Here is a 22024-nt window from a genome sequence, read left to right as displayed (position 1 = left end):
TGAGTATTTTGTCTAATTATATTTTTTTATTCTAAAAAGTTTAATGTCACAATTCATACCCACTAAGTGCAGAGAAGAGAGCTATGATGGGTTTGAATCTGCACCTCAAAATATATCTTTTGGAGGTTTTTATCATCTGAGCTACATTTGTTTGCGACACATTTAATTTAATTACCTTAACTGTGTGACTTGAATTAAATTTTGTTTATTCATATAAAATTACTCTAGAACTATGTTAGAATTCTTATACAATAATGATCATAGATGGATGCAAGTTTTTAAAGTATTTTTTATTTTTTTAAAAGAAAGAAAGAAAAATGAAAAGCCAAATTTCGTTAGAAAATGATTTCATACTCTATTGTGCATTTTACTCGGTCTGAAAAAAGTGACACATAAAAAGCTCTAACAGAGAGTTTTTATCCAAAATCTAACCATAAGTTAAGGGGAGTGCTCAAACTTACTCTATTTCTTTCATCAAATCTAACATAAGCTTGTCATTGTTAAATGGGACTTGGAGCTACAAACTCTTTTTTTGTGAACTTATTCTCTGTAAACATAAATAGATCAATTATATGAACATGGAAACCAATAGAGCACTTGATAAAAAGATGATTCACAATCTTTCCTTTTTTGTTTCCTTATTTAATTTGATTCAAGAGTCTTCACTACCTTATGAGTTTGAGTTTCATACTATTGAGTGAACCAAATTCTACACAAATCAGAAATAAAAATATAACTATAGAAATTACTCAACTTCTTTTAAAATATATGGTATAGTATATAATATACGTATCAGATGTCTTCAATGAAATGATAAGTCTCTTTCAGTTTAACCAGTGGCCTTAGATTTGAATTTAGTTATGAGAATACAACAATGTTAAAAAATTGAGAAAAAGTTTTACCATCCATTGTGATTCTATTTGCATATATTTTGCAAGGGAAAGTATCCTGATTCTTGATTATAGATAGTTGTCGAAAGAGAGAAAATATGAATAGATTGATTTTTTTTAAATAAAAATTTCAATCTTAATATATATTATATATATATATATATATATATAGGAGATACAACTCTCTTTTGTTCGGTATAAATAATCGTTACAACATTTACATCTAATAATTAAAAATTAAGGGGATCAAATCAAATCCTGATTTGTCCAGATGGCGCAGGCGAGGAACAACTTTGGTAAGAATGTCTGCAACTTGAAATTGAGTATTGATGTGAGGGATGGATATAACCTAATTATCACATGTCTCACATATAAAGTGACAACTACTTCAATATGTTTGCTGCGCTCATGAAAAATAGGATTTGCAACAATTTGAATAGCACTTGTATTGTTAGCATAGAGAGACGCCGACTTTGTTTGAGGGAATCCAAGTTCAGCCAAAAGACCACGAAGCCAAATTATCTCAGAACAAGCAGTAGACATAACACGATACTCTAATTCAATAGATGATTTAGAGACTCTTGTTTGTTTTTTACTTTTCCATGATATCAATGAAAAATTGAGAAACATGCATCAACCGGTGACAGATCGCTGAGTGTCGGGACACCCAGCCCAATCAACATGACTATAGGCAATCAATTTGGAAACTGTGTCAATGAAAAAGAAGAGACCTCGTAGAGAGGTACCTAGAAAATTGCGAATTATGCGAGGAACTGCTGCCAAGTGAAGGTGGCGAGGAGCGTGAATGAACTGACTTGTTGAACAACAAATGATATGTCAGGTCGATTAATTGTCAAATAATTAAGACTACCCACAAGTTGTCGATACAATAAAGGATCTGACAATAGATCACCCTCATCTTGGTGACATTTCACATTAACCTCAAGAGAAGTATCTACTGGATTAGCTGATTGGAGACCTGCCATAGAAATAAGGTCTATCGCATACTTATGTTGATGAAGAAATATACCGTTGGAGGTAGAATGAACCTCAAGGCCAAAAAAATATTGCAAGTTACCAAAATCTTTCACATGAAATGCAGTTTGCAATTGATGTTTAAGTTACTGGATGGATGACTGAATAGATCCAGCAATGACCATATCATCAACATAAAGGAGGAGTAAAACAAAGTCTGTAGATGTGCGATGAATAAATAAAGAGGAGTCATGCTGACTCTAAGTGAAAGAGAAACCAAGTAGAGTGGAACAAAATTTCTCATACTATGCTCTAGGTGCTTGTTTCAAACCATATAAAAGAGCGTTTGAGCTTGCACACACCAGGATATGAAGAAAATAGACTTTGAGGAGGAGTCATATAAATATCTTCAGTGAGATCACCGTGACGAAATGCATTATTCACATCCATTTGTTGAAGAGTCCACCCATTAGAACCAGCTATAGAGAGTACAATCCGAACACTTGTAATTTTGTCTACCAGTGGAAATGTCTCATCATAATCAATTCCATATTCCTGTTTGTTTCCTAAGGCAACCAATCGAGCCTTGTACCAATTCAGGGACCCATCAAAATTCCATTTAATAGAATACATCCATTTGCAACTTATGAGTTTCATATGAGGAGGACAAGAGACAATATCCCATGTGAAATTCTCTTGAAGAGTCTGAAGTTCCTCATTCATTGCTTTTATCCAGTGCACATCTTTAACAGCCTGTGAGTAACAAGTAGGAATAGATATGTTAGAGAGAGATGCAGACAAAGAAGTATGTGAGGAATTTATACTTGTCTAGTGAATATCTATCTAGTGCGCGATACGCTCTACCAGAACGTCGTGGTGCAACTGCTACAAGATTAGGTGGCGGATTAGGGTCGCGAAGGGGGTGATAACCTTCTGTTTGTGTTTTCTAACATATACATTTCCTGGTTTAAAACGTTCTATAGATTAAGGCATAGTAGAAAAATTGGGAAGAATAGCAATATCATTCATGGCAGGAGAAATACATTGAAACATAAATTGATTATAAAAAAATGTAACATTCCTAGAAATGCGACTATATCATTCATGGCTGGTTAGAAACATCATAACACACAAAACCCTTATAAGAGCGACTATATCCCATAAATGCGTATTGAGCAGACTACGCTTCAAGCTTATTTCTTTCAAATGGAGGTAGGTGAACAAAACACACACATCCAAAGTATGTAAATCACTATAATCAGGCTGAATTTTCTACTATAATACAAGATCGTTGAGACAAGATACCTTTTTGCTGAAGATACTCCTGAAACTCGATACATATACTCACCACTAGAGTCAGAGCAAAATTTTTAACACTTGCTTGAAATTGAGTTTCAACATATGTCATAAATTTCTTAAACATAGAAAACACTTCAGATTTGGACCGAAGAAAATATATCAAAGTAAAACGACAGTAATCATCAATAAATGTGACAAAATATTTATAGTGAGCATGAGAAGTTACAAGAGACATTCCCCATACATCACACTCAAAACAAGTGGAAGCACGATGAGCACCAGACGAAAAGGAAATGCTTTACTTTTAGCCAATTTGCAAACAAAACATGGCAAAGAAGCATTATAAACAACATTTTTATTTCCCAACAAACCAGTTTTAACTAAATGAGACAAAATAACAGAGTTTGGATGACCCAATTTTCGATGTCAATTCTCACAAGAATTCAAAATATTATTACAAGCAAGAGATAAATGATTGAAAATAAATTGAAGTGGAAACAAACTTCCCACTTTAGGCCCCTTCGTGATCACCTTCCCCGACACCTACTCCTGCACAAAACAACCATCACGAGAAAAATTAACATTACAATTGTTGTCCACCAATTGTCCAACAAACAATAGATTGGAAGCAAGTCCAGGTGATACGATGTAACGTATCAGTTACATTACATTACAGTTATTTTATGTCATAGTGTTCTGAAGATTTCTTCACTAACCTGTCCTTGTTTTAAAGTTCCTCATTTCTCAACTAAATTAATGGTAACTCTTCCTCGTTTGAACCATTTTCTTCGATTACCTTTGATTCTACGATATCAGCAGGAGTTTCATAAGCCCAACTACAGACAAGATAATACAATATATTAACACCACTCACTGCAGCAATAACCCAATAGTACTTGTCGAAACGACCCTTGTTAATATTATCCAAAATCCATCCATCTTTTCCTCCTTTCGACGTAACACTTTCGACAATGCCGAATAACAAAGAAGACATCACGTATCCGACGGCCATTCCAAGTCCGAAAAGAGACGAAGCGATACTCGACATAGTCTTAGGAAACTCGGTGTAGTAGAACTCATTTTGGCCTATAGCATTGAATGCTTCAGCTATGCCACCCAAACAAAGTTGAGGAAAAAGCCACATTGCAGACATATTCAACACTGCATGAGGATCTTCGCCATATCCTTCGTCGATCGCTCTTCTTCGCCTTATAGTCTCCACAATCGCCGCAGTTACCAAGTGGAGAAACGAGAAAAACAATCCAAGTCCTATTCTAGTCTTTGCACTAATCCTAACTGGTTTGCCGATGATCTTCGAGGCTAATGGAATAACGACACGGTCGTAAAGAGCTATCCATATAAATAATGCGAATATCATGATTACGGTAAGAGAACCGGCTGGAACTTCGAAGTTCCGAGTGATGTGCCTGTTCAGTGATTTTGCTTGCAGTAATCCAAATGAGCCTCCAATGTTAAGTGACATCATGATACTTGTAGACCATAAGGGAATAACTTTGATTATGGCTTTTAATTCTTCAACTTGATCTATTGTGCATAAACTCCAAGGATCTGAGGCTGATCCATCAAAAGCTGTATCTTTTTCTGGACTTCTAATGAAGCAAGCTTTGTTCAGAAACCTAGAAATCAAAGCATTACAAGAAATTCAGCATCTTAATGAGTAAATCATCATTTTGTTTCTTGAAATTGTAAGGAGTCCCTCAAATTTACGAAATAGCAAATTAGTCTTTTAAATTAAAGAAAATCAATCATTTATTTATCCATCAAAACCAATAAAAGAACAACATATTGTCTTGAATAGTCTTTTACTGCCTATGAAGCACACACTGACAGTCTGACATGGACACAGACATGACACTGACATAGCCACGTCAAAACAAATAATAATTTCAGAAAATGAATGTAATCCAGGTGCCGTGTCATGTTGGACATTGGGACACTGACACATGTTGGACATTGGGACACACTTTGGATCAGAGATGTCGCATTACAGAGTTTGCCGCATCAGGATAATAAACATAGAACCTTTAAATTTATGATGCTAAATTTGAATAACGGACTAAATTGATTGATGTTTTAGGGACTAAATTGTTATTCCAAAAATTTGAGGGACTAAATTGACCAACCTATACAATTTCAACAACTAAAATGCTCATTTAGTTGTATATTAATTTCATCCACTAAACAAGCAAAAGATAATAATAGGCATGATCATATTAATGTGAATATGTGATTCAAATTCAACCTTAGTTTATCAGTTGGAACAGCAAGTTCAGAGTCCTTCATATGATGGTACATTTTAGCCGAGTTCTTAGGCGGTAATCTTAGTTTCCTATTTTTATAAGCTGCAACAATCACTCGTAAAAAGCCGGTGAACAAGCTGCTATTTGTTTTATTCTTTACATAAAGCGGAGAAGCGAGGAAGAAGAAGAAAGTGGAAAAGAACATAAGTGCTGCTGGAACACCGAAACCGAGTTTCCATCCAAAATGATCTTGGATATATACTATTCCGGTGAATGCAATTATGACAGAAATAGCTGAGGAAGCATAATACCAACTGAAGAATATTTCCAAGGATCTTTGGTTATTGGGATTGTCTTCTCTATTCACCTGGTCTGCGCCGAATGCTATGGAGCATTGAAGGCCGCCATTTCCAATGGACATAAGAGCAAGGGAAGAAATTAACATCGCCATTTGTCCGGTCGTTGCATATTTACATGTTTCAGTTGCAGGATTGCAAGGAGGAGGCCTTGCTTGTGGGATCATTGCTGTTAGCCACAAGAGTACCATTCCCTGTTACCAAAAGGAAGGAAATTTACTTTTTTTCTTCTTCTTTCAATATACAATAATTTACACTGTTTGGTTCAAACAAGAGGAGATAATCCTGAAGTGTTTGGAAGAGCTTATGTAAGTGTTTGGACGAGTTTATAAAAACAACTTATGATATGATATGTTCACATACTATTTTAAGCTTATTTTCATAAGCTCCTCGTAATTGATTATTGAAACAACTTATATAGAGCTTATGAAGACTTCCACGATAACCTCTTATTAGATAAGCTCTTATACGATTACCACCTATAAAAAAAGTACAAGATTAAGTTCTTCACCTAAATTCTTCATCCTTGTTTGATTCACAAGGAGAGGGGAGGGATTTCAAAAGAGAGGAATACTAATTTCCGTTTAACATCCCTATAAAATTTCATATTACATTTAAGTCTAAACTCTAACGTATTTAAAATATTGTAAACAAATCTCCGCTCCCCTCCAAATCTTCCAATATTGGAGAGAAACCAAAATTGAGCGAGGATAGAGTCGCACACCTTCTAGTCGCTAAACCAAACACTTCAGATTGAAGGCTTGTTCGATGTCTGACATGTGTCAGCCTTTGCCACATACACAGGTCAGTGTATAATACCAACACATAGTTACATTCAACTACTATTTTTTCAAATTATTATAGGTGTCTATATCTCAGTATTGTGTCAAGTGTCGGTGCTTAATAGCAAACAAGTCAAAATAACTATCCTACTCATCTCCTCCACACAATATATTCACATGATTATGATGGAAAAAAAAAAGGAATGCTACCTACCATGAAAGTGATGATGGAACCTAAACCAACAGCAAGAAACCTGCCCAAATGAGAGTCAGCAATGAAAGAACCAGGAAGAGGCATGAAATTAGTGGTTGCAACAGATAAAAGGAGTATTTGTGTAGCTTGAGATAAATGAATATTGTAACTTCCCATCAAATAAACTATCATATTTGGTAATAATCCTAATGTTGCCACCCTAGCAAGTGTTTCATTTGCTGCAATTCATACATTCACTTGCATTAATTACCACATAGCAATAGCATATCATACCAAAAATGTAAAACACCAAATAATAATCATCTATGAAACAATAGTTTAGACATCTACACGTCAACACAAGTGATAATTTTAAAAAATATTTTGTTCAAATTCAATTCTTACAATTGACAAACCACATGACTTAATATAAACAAAAAAATTGGTGCTAACGTAATAACATGTTTTGGTGCTAAAGAGATGATAATTAATTTCACAATGAAAATGAAAAAGGAAAAAAAGAAACCTATGATGAAAGGCATGGTAATGAAGCCACCCTTGATGTGTATTTGGGATTGTGAAGTGTTAACATTTTGGGAACCCATTTTGGTTTGAGGTGAAGAAAGCTTTGTTTCCTTCTTCTCCATCTATCTGGTTCTTTGTATACGAATTCCTTTCAGTGGTGGAACAAGAGTGATCATTTATTTAAGTAGAAAAATAAATTTCATCCTTCATGTTCAAATTCATATATGCAAAAATGGATGAATAGTCAGCAAACAATTCCTGTCTCACAGTTCATACCATTTAAAAAACCGAAAGGAGATCCATAACGTGTGGCTTTAACCATTTTTAATGATTTTATAAGGCACGTTAACAATACTATAAAGTTTCTTTTAAAAAGTTAAGCTCAAATATTTGTAACTCGTAGTTCAGTTAAATAGATAAATTCTAATATTATTATATTAGATATATGATTTTAAATTTGAATTTATAACCTCTACATTATATATAAATTTATGATAATATTTATAATATTTTTTACGAATTAAAAATAAAAATAAATTTAAATACAAATAAAAAAATATAAATTAAATTATATTTGATTTTTAAGTTCAGATGATGTTCGTTATCTGTATTTTAAATTAAGTTAAATTTTTATAAATGAATATTTAATAATGTTCTATATATGTTTTGCAAAAAAATTATTTAAAAAATTAAACATATCTTATTCTAACAAAAGACAACAACTTGTTGCAGAATACTTGTGATAAGAGATTAAAAATAGAATTTTAAAAATTTTATAGAGATAAAAAATTTATTTAAACATAAATTTTTGCTTTTACACATCTTGTTTTTTATTCTTTTTTATTTGTTTTATTCTCTACAAAAACTTATTTATTTTTAATTGACATTGTAGTGTAGAATATTCAATTTTAGTCAAAGTATTTTCAAGATTTACTTCATTGACCCAACATGACTGATGCTTCTTCCATCTCCACTTCAATGCTCAGCAAGCATGGTTCAAATGTTGTTTTTTTAAAAAATATATATAAACTGAGATTTCATGAGATTTAAAAGCAAATTATAGCATTATTACAACAAGGTTCAAACTTCAAACTACAAAATAGATAATAGTACATAATACATAATTATACATTTCCCTCTCACTTCTAGATATGAGGGAAACGCAACTTATTTTTAAAAAAAAGTGCGTTTGCTAAAAAGCCAAATTCAAGAAAAACAAATCACAACATTATTGAAATATAGCATAATTAATATAACTAATAATCTCAGTGACGATTGGTTGGGAAATGATCTTTGTCTTTATCATCATTTGCCATTCCAAAGGTTTGTTTTACAGCATCAGTTGCACCTTGGGCCATACCCTTAACCTTTTCTCCAGTCTGCTGCAAAAACCCAGCTGAATTGTCTTTTCCTGATTGGGCCGTTTCCTTAGTTGACTGGCCCATTTCTGACCCCTTTTCTCTTGCTCGACCAGTTGTGTCTTGGGCTTTTTCTTTTGTTGCTTCGGTTGTCTGTTGGGTCTTATCCTTTGCTGCTTGGGCTGTTTGTTGGGTCTCATCCTTTGCTGCCTGGGCTGTTTGTTGGGTCTTTTCCTTTGCTGCTTGGGCTGTTTGTTGGGTCTTTTCCTTTGCAGCTTGGGCTGTCTGACTGGTTTTGTCTTTGGCGGTTTGGGCTGCTTGCTGGGCTTTTTCCTTTGCAGCTTGGGCCTTATCTTCTATGTTGCCAATCATTTGGTTGGTCTTTTCCTGATCCACCAATCCATCAAAGCACGATTAATTCCTCTTTTATTTTTTATTTTTTTAAATTAAAAATGGCATTAGCATAGTCATTTTTATAACACTCGGCATTTGTTAAACATCTTGCTCCTAAAAAATATAGAATGCAATACTTAAGATCAGAAAATAAAGGAATATATTTTAATTATTGTTTCGTGGTTATCGGTTTGGGAAATTTAGGATTTTCACATCAGAAAATAAAAGGAATATATTTTCACTGTTGTTTTGTGGCTATGAGTTTTGTAAATATAGTATTTATTGAGAATTGAGTAATTTAATTTTGAGTTTAGAAGGATAAGTGAAGAAGATGATGATGATGTTATTAAGGGTTTCTTTAATTTTAATAAATAATTTTTTTAAAATAAAAATAGTAATAATAATCCTGTGTAACTTGCACTATAATTTTTTAATAAAAAATAAAAACTATGATTTATTTGTATATATTTTATAAGATAAATAATTTAAACGAAAAAATAAAATTCAATTATAATACATTATTAATATAAAATTCTTTAATAACATTATACTTGTGACCCAACATTACACTTGTGACACTTGTGAGCTTCATTGAGAATGTAAAAACTATGTATATATAAATTAAATTTAGAATAAAAATTAATATATTATAAATAAATAAAACAAAAAAAAATTCAGAAATAATTTTGCATGAAATTTGTTATATATAATATACCTCAGTTCGGCCCATGGTCTCACCAGCTTTGTAGCTTTGGTCGTGTGATGCCATTTTTGTTCTTCAAAGAGTATGAATGATTTCACTCACTAGCTATATTATACAAACTTTCCTTTTATGGTATTTTGAACACTTTAGTTTTGGTGACGAGGTTTGAACAACTTCATTCATACTTTATTTATAGTATTTCATGGCCTGTGTATGATAAACACGTGTTCAACTTCTTGACACGTACGTGTACTTGCACGTGTCGCTCAAAGACAATGGTTATAAACTTGAGATGAGGAACTAGCCTGTGAAAGTTTGCCACGTTTGTTTTACTTTATTTCTATACGAGGCGCAGAGACACTGAATTGATGAGTCATGAGCTTTAAAATTGTCGTTTTGTCAAAAGATATTTCATCCATTTTAAAAGTGTAACTATAATTTTTTATATTATACTCTCAAATATATCAATATAATTTTGGAGATAATTATGATAAAACTAAAATATTTGTAATTATTTATTAATTGTAATTAATTATAGTATAATTTTTTTTATATTGATATTATCTAAAATTAAATTTTAAAAAATAAATGTGTTTAAATTTTTTATTTATTATATTAAAAATATAAAAAGATAATCATCAATATTTTATTAAATTATTTATATTATTTATTTCAGTGTTTTTTACAATTACTAATATAAAGTGTGATAAATGTTTTAGAAGTCTAGTGTACATAATATTGATCGAGGTTAAAATTAAAAAGAAAATCAAAATTATTATAAAAATTAAAATAATATTTATTTTAAAGTGATTATTTTTATTAAAATGATATTCATTTTAAGATAAGAGAATAACAATTTTTTGTTTGAGAAGTTAATTATAAATTTTGCACAATAGTTATTATTTTAAGTGTTAACAATTTGATATCGTTAACGGTACATATTCACATATACGAGTATTTAAGATATTATAATTTTGTCTCATTTATAACAATTTTATAATTTTATGCAATTAAAATAGATATTTGAGTTACTTTGTACATTCATCTATTTTAATTTTAGTAGTTTTAAATTTATATTATTTTTGATCTATATATAATTTATTAATTTGAATGAATAAATATTATTTTTCTAATAAAAAATTTAAGAGATACATTTAAGAAAAAAAAATTAATGCATCTAAATTATTAGAGAAATCAAGTAACGGTTCTTAAAAATGTGAAATAATTAATATTCATTATGTCATAGTTATGAATGAAAATTTACTAATACTCCCTACTAAGTGAGGGCATTTTCTTCATTTTATTATAGAACATCCTCTAGGAGATTGTCAAATTGCATGATATAACGTCTGAGTATTGTTTCAGGTTGAGCTAGCTCTTGGAATGAAGTTAAACATAACTTCAACCTATAGACCTTAGACAAATGGTTAGTTGGAAAGGACTATACAATCTGAATTATACCATTTGAAGGTTTGTATGGAAAGAAGTGTAAAACTCCACTTTGTTTGTTTGACACAAGAGTTAGTTAGTACTTTGACCAAAAATAATTCAAGATACGACCAAATATATCATAATGATTTAAAATCGATCCAATAAAAACCGCAAACCAATAATCGTCTAAAACAAATTAAAAACTGCCACAAAACTAATTATTGTTGGACGTGTTTTGATACATTTTAATACTTATACATTTATTTACGATTAGTATGAGATATTGTATTAAATTATTATTTATTAATTTTAATGATTTTTTTAATAATATTTATTTGTTTAATTTTATATAATTTTATTATAATTTCATGTTTCAAATATAATCGATCAATATTATTTCATAATATTAATTTTTAGTATATTTTATATGTAATATTTCGCTTCACACTTGATACTTTAACATGGTTTTATAATATTAGTATTAAAATATTATTTTAAAAATTTTAATTTGGTTAAACCAAAAACCATATTAATTTGTATATAATCAAATCGGTTTGTTTTTAGAATTGTCATCCAAACTAAATTTAATAACATACAATTTAGTATTAGGATCAGATGATGTTTTGCCTCATAACCGATCCAAACTATATAGCGTGCACTCTTAAAATTTATACATTTTATTGAATTCACGTATAAAAACATTTATCATTCTAGTATTGGAATTGTACCAAGAAATTAGTTTGAAACAAGAAAATACTTGAATCAATTCTAATACTAGTATTATGATATTTTTAGTTGTAGCTTGAACTAATTCCGGTTTAAGTACTAAAAATATCATAATAATTAAAGAGAAGATGAGAGTAGCTAAAAGTAGACAAAATAATTATCACAACAAAAGGTTGAAAAAGTTATCTTTTTATTGGACTATATGAAGTGTTGGAAAAGATAAGAGTTGTTGCTTATCATTTTGTCTTGCTAGAGTTTTTGTCGAATTTGCACAAATTTAGAATAACACTGACGAGACAACGCAACTAGTAGTCCATTGCAGTTTTAAATTTCTTAACGATTGGCTGCTAGTGCATCAAGTTAAAGAAGTCTGAATTGTTCTTGTGTTGCAGATAAGGGTAAACCTGGGAAAAAGACTAGCGAATACATATACATTATGGTGACAATGGTATTTTTTTCTACTAAAACCTGAATGGTTTTCTTCTGTGTGCTCAGTTATGGAAGGTGAGGCTTATGAATTTCTTCATGCTTTGTAATGGGTTCAATAGTTTTAGATTGTATTATTTGATTTCGAGTTGGACTCTAAATATGTAGTTGATATGTAATGCTCCAATTTTCACTGTAGTTTTTCTTTTTTTTAAATCAAACATTTCTCAAAAATCTTTTAAAGATAATTAATTAACAATGCATTTTTACGTTAACGAAAAACTTCCAAAATCAAACTTTTTTATTTCAAATGTTAATTACATAAGTTATATAATAAAACAAACAAGGGTTATCCCTTAACAACTGGGTACCATTGACCCCCTAGCTACATTAAACTATTTACACTGAAATGACAATCAAAGCCACGATTCTGCTATACCTTCAACGTCATTCCGAACTCTCCACAAAAGAATCCTCATAATCTGAGACGTTCAACCCAGTCCACAACAAGTAAAAGGTCACCAATCGAAATTAACACATAACAATTAGAAATTATAAAACATAAGCTAAAATTAATACATCATATATATTTTTCATAGTATCAAACATGACTCGTGTGTCAAAGCATCTTAATGCAATGCATATATGTCAGTGCATATGATTCTAAAACATCACCTCGCCTCCGAAAGGGTGGTGGATCACCGTCTAACACGATCTACAATTATGAAGTCTCAAAGGACATTCACGACTCCAATTCTAATTCTGTAATTGTGGGCTCAAACTAATTATGGATACACTATGTGACTCCATCAAATTATGTATCCCATTGTGATTTCGACCAATTATGAACGTCATGTTACTATATATGCATACACTTATATATATTTACTCCCACATATATGACCGACAATGCATCACACCATAATCATCATGTCATAAGGCATTATGCATAATCATATTCATTATTAATAAGGACACCGATGTATTATTCAAGTAAGCATCAAGAATAATAACATAAACACCAAGTAATAACACCAATTATCAAACACCAAGTAATAGTACAAATACTAAAATACCAAAGTAAAACACCAAAAACAAGTATAAGCTAAATATATTTTACTAAAAAGGGGAAGACACCCTTACCTCGACGACATTTTATTACACAAGAAACTTACTCTAGGTCAGTATAACTTATCCGACGATTCCAACGATACCTCTTATTCCTTGTACCTTAAACCAATCAATAGACTTAATCAATAAAAGTTTCTAAAATAACTCTCAAATGAACTTTAGGTTCGACTACTATCCAAATCTCTAACTTGTTAGTAGATGATGGACATTGAAGGTTCAATTTACATTCATTTTCGACACATAAAAACATCAAAATTAATATAAAATCTTATAAAATCCTTCCTAGCTAGCTGCCCACTTAGAAACACATTAACAAAATGTACTCACCTAAGCTTTCATTAGTCTTTTATTTCTTGTTGTTATTTACTAATAACTTTCTTTGTTTTCAGATATTTGATTATCTTTATAACTTGCAGTAACAAGATCCTTAATCACATTCTTCTATTATTTGGTATTAATGCTATATACTATATACACATCAGTTACTCATCAAAAATATATACTTTTTTTTCCTCCACTGTGAATCCAATATTTCAACAATGAACTTGTAATATGAAGAATAAATTGTGTATACATAAGAAAAAACTAATGTTTATGCTCACCTATTTGCAAGCATGTCACTAATATCTTTTATTGTTTTTATTTGTTATAGTTGTAAAAATAATAAAAGTGAGAATAGTTTTAGTCTTTTAAAAAAAATATTTTACGAAGCAGATCAAAACATAATTTAAAGATAAAAAAACAGTTTTTACGAAGCAAATCAAAACAGAACTTGAAGATAATCACCAAATAAATTTATGAAAAATAGAACTTGAAGATAAAAACAGAACCTGAAGAATGAGCTGAAAAGAACAAGTCTTTAGTTGTCCGTATCAATTGCCAAAAATTGAAACCTAAAAAATTCAAAACTGAAATGAAACGTATCAGATGCAAACAAGAAGCTCCAAGAAGGTCACACATTCACTGCCAATTTAAAGATTGATTTTACTTACACTTCTAATCCTCTAAAAAGTGATAGAGGATTCACCGAGCAGAAGAGAATGTTGGAGAAACTTACGATTGGCTGAATTAGAGGGGTGACGTAACTGTGAAAGGTAGGGTCGAATGAGTCGAAATTGTGGCGTAAAAAGGAAACGGTGGTGTTACGACATGAAACGGAACGGTGGTGAAACAATGGTACGTGGTGAAACTGTGGTGAATAGGATTTTAGGGATTTACATGAAAGTGTTAGTGTTGACTTCTGAATTTTAAAGGTTTCAGATGGAAAAGAGGGAATCTGAAAGAAAAGAGCGAATCTAAAAAAAGAGGGAAAATGAAAACGAGCGAAAATGGAAAAGAGGGAGCACACTTATTATAATGTTAGCCACATTCATAACCGTGACAAATTTTTTTAAGTTATCTACGGTCATCGTGATCGTGGCTAAGTAACCGTGGCTAATCGCCAGTTTTCTTGCAGTGATACTCCTTTTGGTATACATCATAATTGGTGTTAATAGCAATTCCAGGATCATTGATCACAATGTATTTGATGCCAATGTTGTGTATTCTTTCCAAAAAATTTAAAAGCTTTGGAAGAGGCTAGTTAATTGGATTGATTCTTTTCAAAAATTACATCAAGTGGGATTTTGGCCTTCTCTCTTGTAATAATCCATGTATTTCAATTATGAGTGTGTACAAGAAAAATATAATTTTTAGCGTTTGGATTTAGATATTAAAATTTACGATTTGAAGATGAAAAAATTGGGTTTGAAGAAGAAGATTGTTAAATTTTTATTAAAAAAATTTGGGAGTTCAAGATAAAAATATTTGAGTTTTTATTATTTAAAATTGATTTATTAATTAATTAATTAGTTTTAAGTTTTTATGATTAATTGAGTTAATAAAATGAATTTTAATTTTAAATATTAAATATTGTCTAGTCAACAACAATCATGTGCCGCTTCATCTAAAAGTAGTCATGTCCCAATTTTTTACTGAAAAAGATTTACAAAATATCTTTTTAAAACTTGTTACAATTTACAAGAGTATAAATTAAATAAATAAAAAAATTACCGTGACTAAAATTAAAATAAAACATATTTGCAAGTATAAAAAATATATTTAAATCAATATTATTTAAGTATCTTGTAATTTTATGGCACATTATTTTGTTTAGTCACTGAATTCATTATTAAATGAGTCATATGTACTTCACAAATAAATTTCTCAGTAACATAAAATTTTTATAATAAATTTACGAATAAACTTTTATCCTACAAAAGTTGTCCTTATGTTGAAATATATTGAGATTAAATTCTAATGAAATTCTTATTATTATAGTCAATATATAAAATTCTCGATTAAATATTAATGTCATTCAAAGTCTGTCAAAATTTAAATAACAAGTAAATCTTGTCTTTTTTCTTAAGAAAATAATAGAAAATTATTTTTAAAATTTTAACAATACAATACATTCACATATCATTTAACATAAAAAAAGAAAAAGAAAAAAAAAACCAAACAATTTTTCATAAACCAATTAGCAACTTAAACACAATTACAATAAATTTTGGAAATGAATATACAATGTATACAGATGAAAATAAACAATATAATACACAAATAGACAAAAAGCTCTAATTTTATATAAAATTAGAGATTTTGTGTGATAATTTCATCAAGCTCAAGATGTTTTAGAGTTTAGTGCAATTCTATCTTAAATATTTTGATATTTAATAGTTTAAATATTTATTATTAAAAAATTTATATAATAAAAATTATACATACTTTTTTTTAAAAAAAATTCAAAAATAATATTTTAAAAAAAACTTGTTAAAAAAGTTTTTAATTTTAATTAATTTTAAAATTTTGTGATTGAAAAATAATTGTAACAATCACTTGAAATACAATATTTTAAAAAAAATCCATTCGAAATTTTATTTTAAAAAGAATTGTAACAATAAATTATAAACTATGATTTTTTTTATATAAATCGTAATAAACGGAGCCATTTTATTGCCATTAATAAAATGCTATAAACAATTTTATGTTTAAAAAAAACTTCATTTAAAACAGAGTGATTCCATATTTTTTGGGCACAGATCCAATGTTTTAGTAGAAACTTAGTAATAAGAGCTTACAATAGCTTAATATTGTAAATTCAAAACCATGATTCACATCAAATTATGTATAGAAGATTCACTATACTTAATAATAATTTCTATTACTTCAATTTTTATGTTTTTAAAAATTGTGTTGCACAAAAACATAAATTTAACAAAGTAAACTTCTGATGCTATGATGAATGAAGGATAATTATAGCATTATTACAACAAGGTTCAAACTTCAAACTACAAAATAGATAATAGTACATAATACATAATTATACATTTCCCTCTCACTTCTAGATATGAGGGAAACGCAACTTATTTTTAAAAAAAAGTGCGTTTGCTAAAAAGCCAAATTCAAGAAAAACAAATCACAACATTATTGAAATATAGCATAATTAATATAACTAATAATCTCAGTGACGATTGGTTGGGAAATGATCTTTGTCTTTATCATCATTTGCCATTCCAAAGGTTTGTTTTACAGCATCAGTTGCACCTTGGGCCATACCCTTAACCTTTTCTCCAGTCTGCTGCAAAAACCCAGCTGAATTGTCTTTTCCTGATTGGGCCGTTTCCTTAGTGGACTGGCCCATTTCTGACCCCTTTTCTTTTGCTCGACCAGTTGTGTCTTGGGCTTTTTCTTTTGTTGCCTGGGTTGTCTGTTGGGTCTTATCCTTTGCTGCTTGGGCTGTTTGTTGGGTCTTTTCCTTTGCAGCTTGGGCTGTCTGACTGGTTTTGTCTTTGGCGGTTTGGGCTGCTTGCTGGGCTTTTTCCTTTGCAGCTTGGGCCTTATCTTCTATGTTGCCAATCATTTGGTTGGTCTTTTCCTGATCCACCAATCCAATTTATTTATCATATAATTAATCTTTTATTTTTCATATAATTAAATAAAACATAAATTAAAATTAATATATAGACTAGTGGTAATATTTTTAATCGGATATTGTGTTAATTTTCATGCTATGAAAAATCAAAACTATTTATGTGTGAAATAAAAAGTACAGAGGGTGGAAAGCCATGCTCATTGCCCCTCCCTCCCATCATTACAACCCATCATATAAAAAGTTATATAATGTGCATATAAACTACAATATAATATAATAATATATATTAACAAAATTATTATTATTATTAGATTATAAAAAACGTAAATCATGAGTTACTTTACTTAAGTAAATATAAATAATAAATTTCATTGAATAAAAATGAACATATGATAAATTTTAATTTTTTTTAAAAAATTGTGCTTAATTATAAATATATTTTATTAATAATCAATAGTTAAATTAATCGATAAACTTACTCTAAGTCAAGAGATACTCATTCATTATTTGACCTTTAGAGAGTATATATTATATTGTTCTCAATATAAAAAAAAAAAACAATAGTTTTAATATGTATTATGTAGAATTAATTTTTTCAAGCCTCTCATCTAACAGATTTTTAAGTCCATCCTTAATTTAAAACCAAATATTTTTTAAGATCTAATAGTTATGAACTTATGATTAATGACATTGTTTTTTTACACAGGTAAATTAAAATAAATAAATAAAAGGAAAAGGAAAAAACAATAAGTTCTAGGTTGCATGAAATAAAATATATAGAAATGAATATTGAATAACATTTGTTATACCTCAGTTCTGCCCTTAGCTTCACCAGCTCTGTAGCTTTGGTCGTGGGATGTCATTTTTCTTCTTCAAAGGGTATAATTAATTCACTCACTAGCTATGCCTATATGATAAAAACTTTCTTTTTATGAATATCTCAAGCACTTTCTATTTTTGTTAATGGTTTTGAATTTCATTCATACTCTATTTATAGTATTTCGTGAATCGTGTATGTTAGCCACGTGTTTAACTTGTTGACATGTGTAAAACACGTGTTGCTCCAAGGCTATGGTTATAAAGTTGAGTACCATTTATAAATATTAAATGAGGATTCGACCTGTGGAATTTTGCCACGTTCCCATTACTTGATTATTTTTACTATTATATATAATAATAATGACGAGATATCCATGATTTTTTTTGTTATAAGATATCCGTGATTTATATATGAGGTGCAAATACAATGTATTTACTTTTTTTAGGCAAGACAATGAATGAATTCATGATTATATGATATCAAACCCTTATGCACAAATATAAAATTATTTTGATTTTTAAAATATTTTGTATGATAATTTATACAATATAACTTTTTAATAATGAAAAAGTTATAAAAAAGTAAAATAAAATAAAATGATTGAAAGAGATTAAAAGAAATTTAAATTAAAAGAATTTATATTTATTTTCTAATATTATACTTCATATTTAATTAATATTTAGACTAATATATCCTCCAAATGATGAATGAGTTACTTGGTATTGTTGGAGTCAACGAATTCTCTCGATATGACTTATAAGTGATGATTATAACTATTAGAGGTGGACATCGGGTCAGTTTCGAACAGTTTCAGGCCAAAACAGTAAAATCGGTTCAATTCACGGGTGTTATCTGCTAGCCCAATCTCATCCATCTTTTTTGTTCGGATCATGGGATGTCAGTTGTGTTATGGTGGGTGGGTAAAAACGGGTTGAGTTTTATTGGATCATTTTTTTTCATTTAATTTTAAAAAAGTCTGGAAAAATATATATGGTCATAGTTTGTTATATATAATACAACTATGGTCCATTAAAAAAAATTGACCCAATCTATCAATCATACATCACATTTGTTTTATATCTTCAAATTTTTTAGATCACACTTTTTTATAATATCAATCGAAGTTTTGTTGTATCATTGTTCTCAAACACATGGCATTTATCATTAGCCACATAAAGTCTAAGTCTAATATTAAATTACGAATTCATCAGCAACATAAATCACAGTCACGTGACAACACAATCATACAAATTACATCCTCAAGTATAAATTACATAATGATCAACTTAATTAAAATTCTATATTAATCAAAGGAAGATAATAATGTTGCACCATGAGGATTTACTGGGTGATTTCAGCAACATAAACATTTCTTCTTCTGCGCACATATAATACAAATTAGAAGAGAGAAAAAATTGCAGAACAAAATAACATCAATGTTCAAATTAGAAAGAATTAGTGATGTAACTACTCAATATATTATTATACCACATTCGGTAGAAATCGTTGATAATACACAACATATAGCTAACCTAACAGAACCTATTAATTTGTGTATGGAATTAAAACTTGAGAGGAGTCGGGGATATCGTATAAAAACACTAAACAACATTCAAGACGAAAGTTATACTATAAATGTTGTATTCATGCATATGTTCAAATTAGAAAGAATCAATGACAGTTGTAGAACATATTAACATCACTTGGTAAAAAACATGTAAAACACATTATATATAATCAAACTAATTCAACAACAAAATTTGTAGAAAAATACCTCAAGAGCATTGAGAAGTTTGTTTCAGTTTTGTTGTGTTTTGTTCTCATAACAGTGAGACATCTATATTTTGTGACATCTATGTTTTAAATTTTAAACAAATAACTAAATTAAGTATTCATATGCATTGCATACCCAACAATTGAATTGTAATAAAGTTGAAAAATATTAAATTACATATATTTTCTTTTGTCAATTTTGATCCAATGCCACGAAAGTAGAAGTTGATCCAAATATATGGTAAGCTGGTCCAATGCCACAAAAGTATGAGTGAGGTGGTTTGTAATTTATTATATTGAAGTTATGCAGTAAAATGACAATCAAATCAAAACTTACAAATAAATTCTCATTAGTGCAAACAATAGCAAAGTCCTTTAAAAAACTTTTTGCTCCATCTTATTCAACTGGTTCAACAACATAACTTGCAAAATTAAATCATAAATAAGTCAAAAGAAGATTGAAATCATTTATAATAAACTAAAACTAAATGAAGCGCCTTACCCACGAAGCTTTTTTGTTCCAAAAAGATATGGCCAACTTGTCTCAAAATCTATAATTATCTCTCAAAAAATAATAGTCGGCTACTTGCTATGCTATGATTGATTATGAGTCTTGTGTGACTCCAAAAAATAAAAATAAAAAGGCCACCTATAATAAATAAAAAACTGAACATAATTAAAACAATAAAACTAATTATAATTAAAAAAAAACATAATTATGAAAGGACAAACATAAATTGGACCTTCAACAATTTAAACATAGCCTGAAGGTTGTGACTGAGAGGAAGGTAATGAGCCACTTCCAGCTGAGCTCCATTTAAATCTATGATACATTAAAAAAACAGCGAATTATCATGTTAAACACATATAAACATTACAAATGACAATGAATATAATTTTTTTTGGAAAAGCAGCGCGCCTACTAGTACTTTCTCTGAAATTTCATACTCCTCATCAAATATGAAGTCTTTAAATTGGTAAAAACACGGCTTCAACAAATTTTGGGTGCATATTAGAGCCTCTGCCCTTTCTAGATTTAGAGAGCTTCTATATACCTCTAAAACTTTACCCCAGTGCTGAAAGCACTCTTATAAGCCACAATAGAAACTGGTTTAGGCATGATTTCTCTTACCATTCTAGACAAAATTGGATTCCAACAAGCATTATGTTTCCACCATATTAGAATCTCAAACTTTTCTACAAACTCTATACATTTCTCATTAGTGTGCCTCTCAAGTTCATTTTCAACATCAATTGAATCCTTTTTCTTTAAATGTTTTTGAAACACATTTTTCCGTTGTAAGTGTGCGCTTGTGTGACCAACATCAGTTGTTTCAAAGAGGGAAACAAATGCACCAACACTAGAAGATAAAGCCTTAGATGTTTTATCATAAGCATGCTTATACAATTTGTATACTTTAATAAGATTATCATTTATCCTTGTCAATAAATTTTCTTTTAATTGGTTTATCACCATACATATCATTGAAGCATCATTCCAGATACCTTAACTTGTATCAGAGATCTAAAATAACACCAAAGTAAAGGAGTTGCTTTATGTTAGATTCATTGCCCCAATACTTGGTGTACTTTGTCAACATTTGTTTGCCCATTGATGCTAAAAAAGTGTTGAGGTCTATGGATGAACGCTTAAGTTCAATAAAGATGGAAGCTAATTGGTGAAAAGTCGCATGCAAACTTGTTTGTTGTGAGGTTGAAAATATTTTTGTTGTGTCATAAAAATACTTCAAAAACTGAATAAAACACTTGCTTTTTTCCGAATCATTATTAATGGATGGAGAAGCTTCTACAAAGTATTGCCTATAGCTTGAATCTTCATCTTCAAGCTTATCAAAGGCTAGTTTAAATTTTACAGTTGCTTCCAACATCAAATATGTTGAGTTTCACCTTGTTTGAACATCAAGACACAACAATTTATTGCTTGCAATTCCAACAAATTATATATATTACTTAAATTTTGCAGTCATTTGTGGTAAAGATCTTACAAACCTCACAACATGTCAAATGGAAGAAATTGAAGAGTCGAAGTCTTTCAATCCTTTAGTCAC

At 29.6% G+C, this 22024-nt stretch overlaps 3 protein-coding genes across 4 annotated transcripts; all 3 read right to left on the bottom strand.

Moving 5' to 3' along the window:
• Positions 1-3504: 3504 nt before the first annotated feature.
• LOC101503980 (protein NRT1/ PTR FAMILY 1.2-like) lies at positions 3505-7547 on the bottom strand. Of its 2 annotated transcripts, none has more exons than XM_004506842.4 (5): positions 7283-7547; positions 6778-6995; positions 5428-5975; positions 3881-4801; positions 3505-3713 (listed from the first exon to the last, which is right to left on the bottom strand). In XM_004506842.4, the coding sequence occupies exons 1-4, from the start codon at positions 7401-7403 to the stop codon at positions 3913-3915; spliced, it is 1776 nt and encodes a 591-aa protein (XP_004506899.1). In that variant the 5' UTR covers positions 7404-7547; the 3' UTR covers positions 3505-3713; positions 3881-3912. The 2 variants fall into 2 exon arrangements, with proteins under 2 accessions (XP_004506899.1, XP_012573068.1); XM_012717614.3 differs by having other exon boundaries at positions 6778-6817; positions 7283-7515.
• A 776-nt stretch (positions 7548-8323) lies between these two features.
• Positions 8324-9874, bottom strand: CAPLEA-1 (late embryogenesis abundant protein 1-like). The gene is made up of 2 exons (NM_001279144.1): positions 9748-9874; positions 8324-9026 (listed from the first exon to the last, which is right to left on the bottom strand). Exons 1-2 carry the CDS (start codon positions 9799-9801, stop codon positions 8547-8549), a joined length of 534 nt encoding a protein of 177 aa, NP_001266073.1. The 5' UTR covers positions 9802-9874; the 3' UTR covers positions 8324-8546.
• A 6891-nt stretch (positions 9875-16765) lies between these two features.
• LOC101504724 (late embryogenesis abundant protein 2) lies at positions 16766-18325 on the bottom strand. Its single transcript, XM_004506844.4, has 2 exons — positions 18172-18325; positions 16766-17365 (listed from the first exon to the last, which is right to left on the bottom strand). The coding sequence occupies exons 1-2, from the start codon at positions 18223-18225 to the stop codon at positions 16952-16954; spliced, it is 468 nt and encodes a 155-aa protein (XP_004506901.1). The 5' UTR covers positions 18226-18325; the 3' UTR covers positions 16766-16951.
• Positions 18326-22024: the final 3699 nt, after the last annotated feature.

The sequence above is a fragment of the Cicer arietinum genome, chromosome 6 (assembly GCF_000331145.2).
Source record: "Cicer arietinum cultivar CDC Frontier isolate Library 1 chromosome 6, Cicar.CDCFrontier_v2.0, whole genome shotgun sequence".
NCBI lineage: Eukaryota > Viridiplantae > Streptophyta > Magnoliopsida > Fabales > Fabaceae > Cicer > Cicer arietinum.
This window is presented reverse-complemented; position numbering and strand designations above follow the sequence as displayed.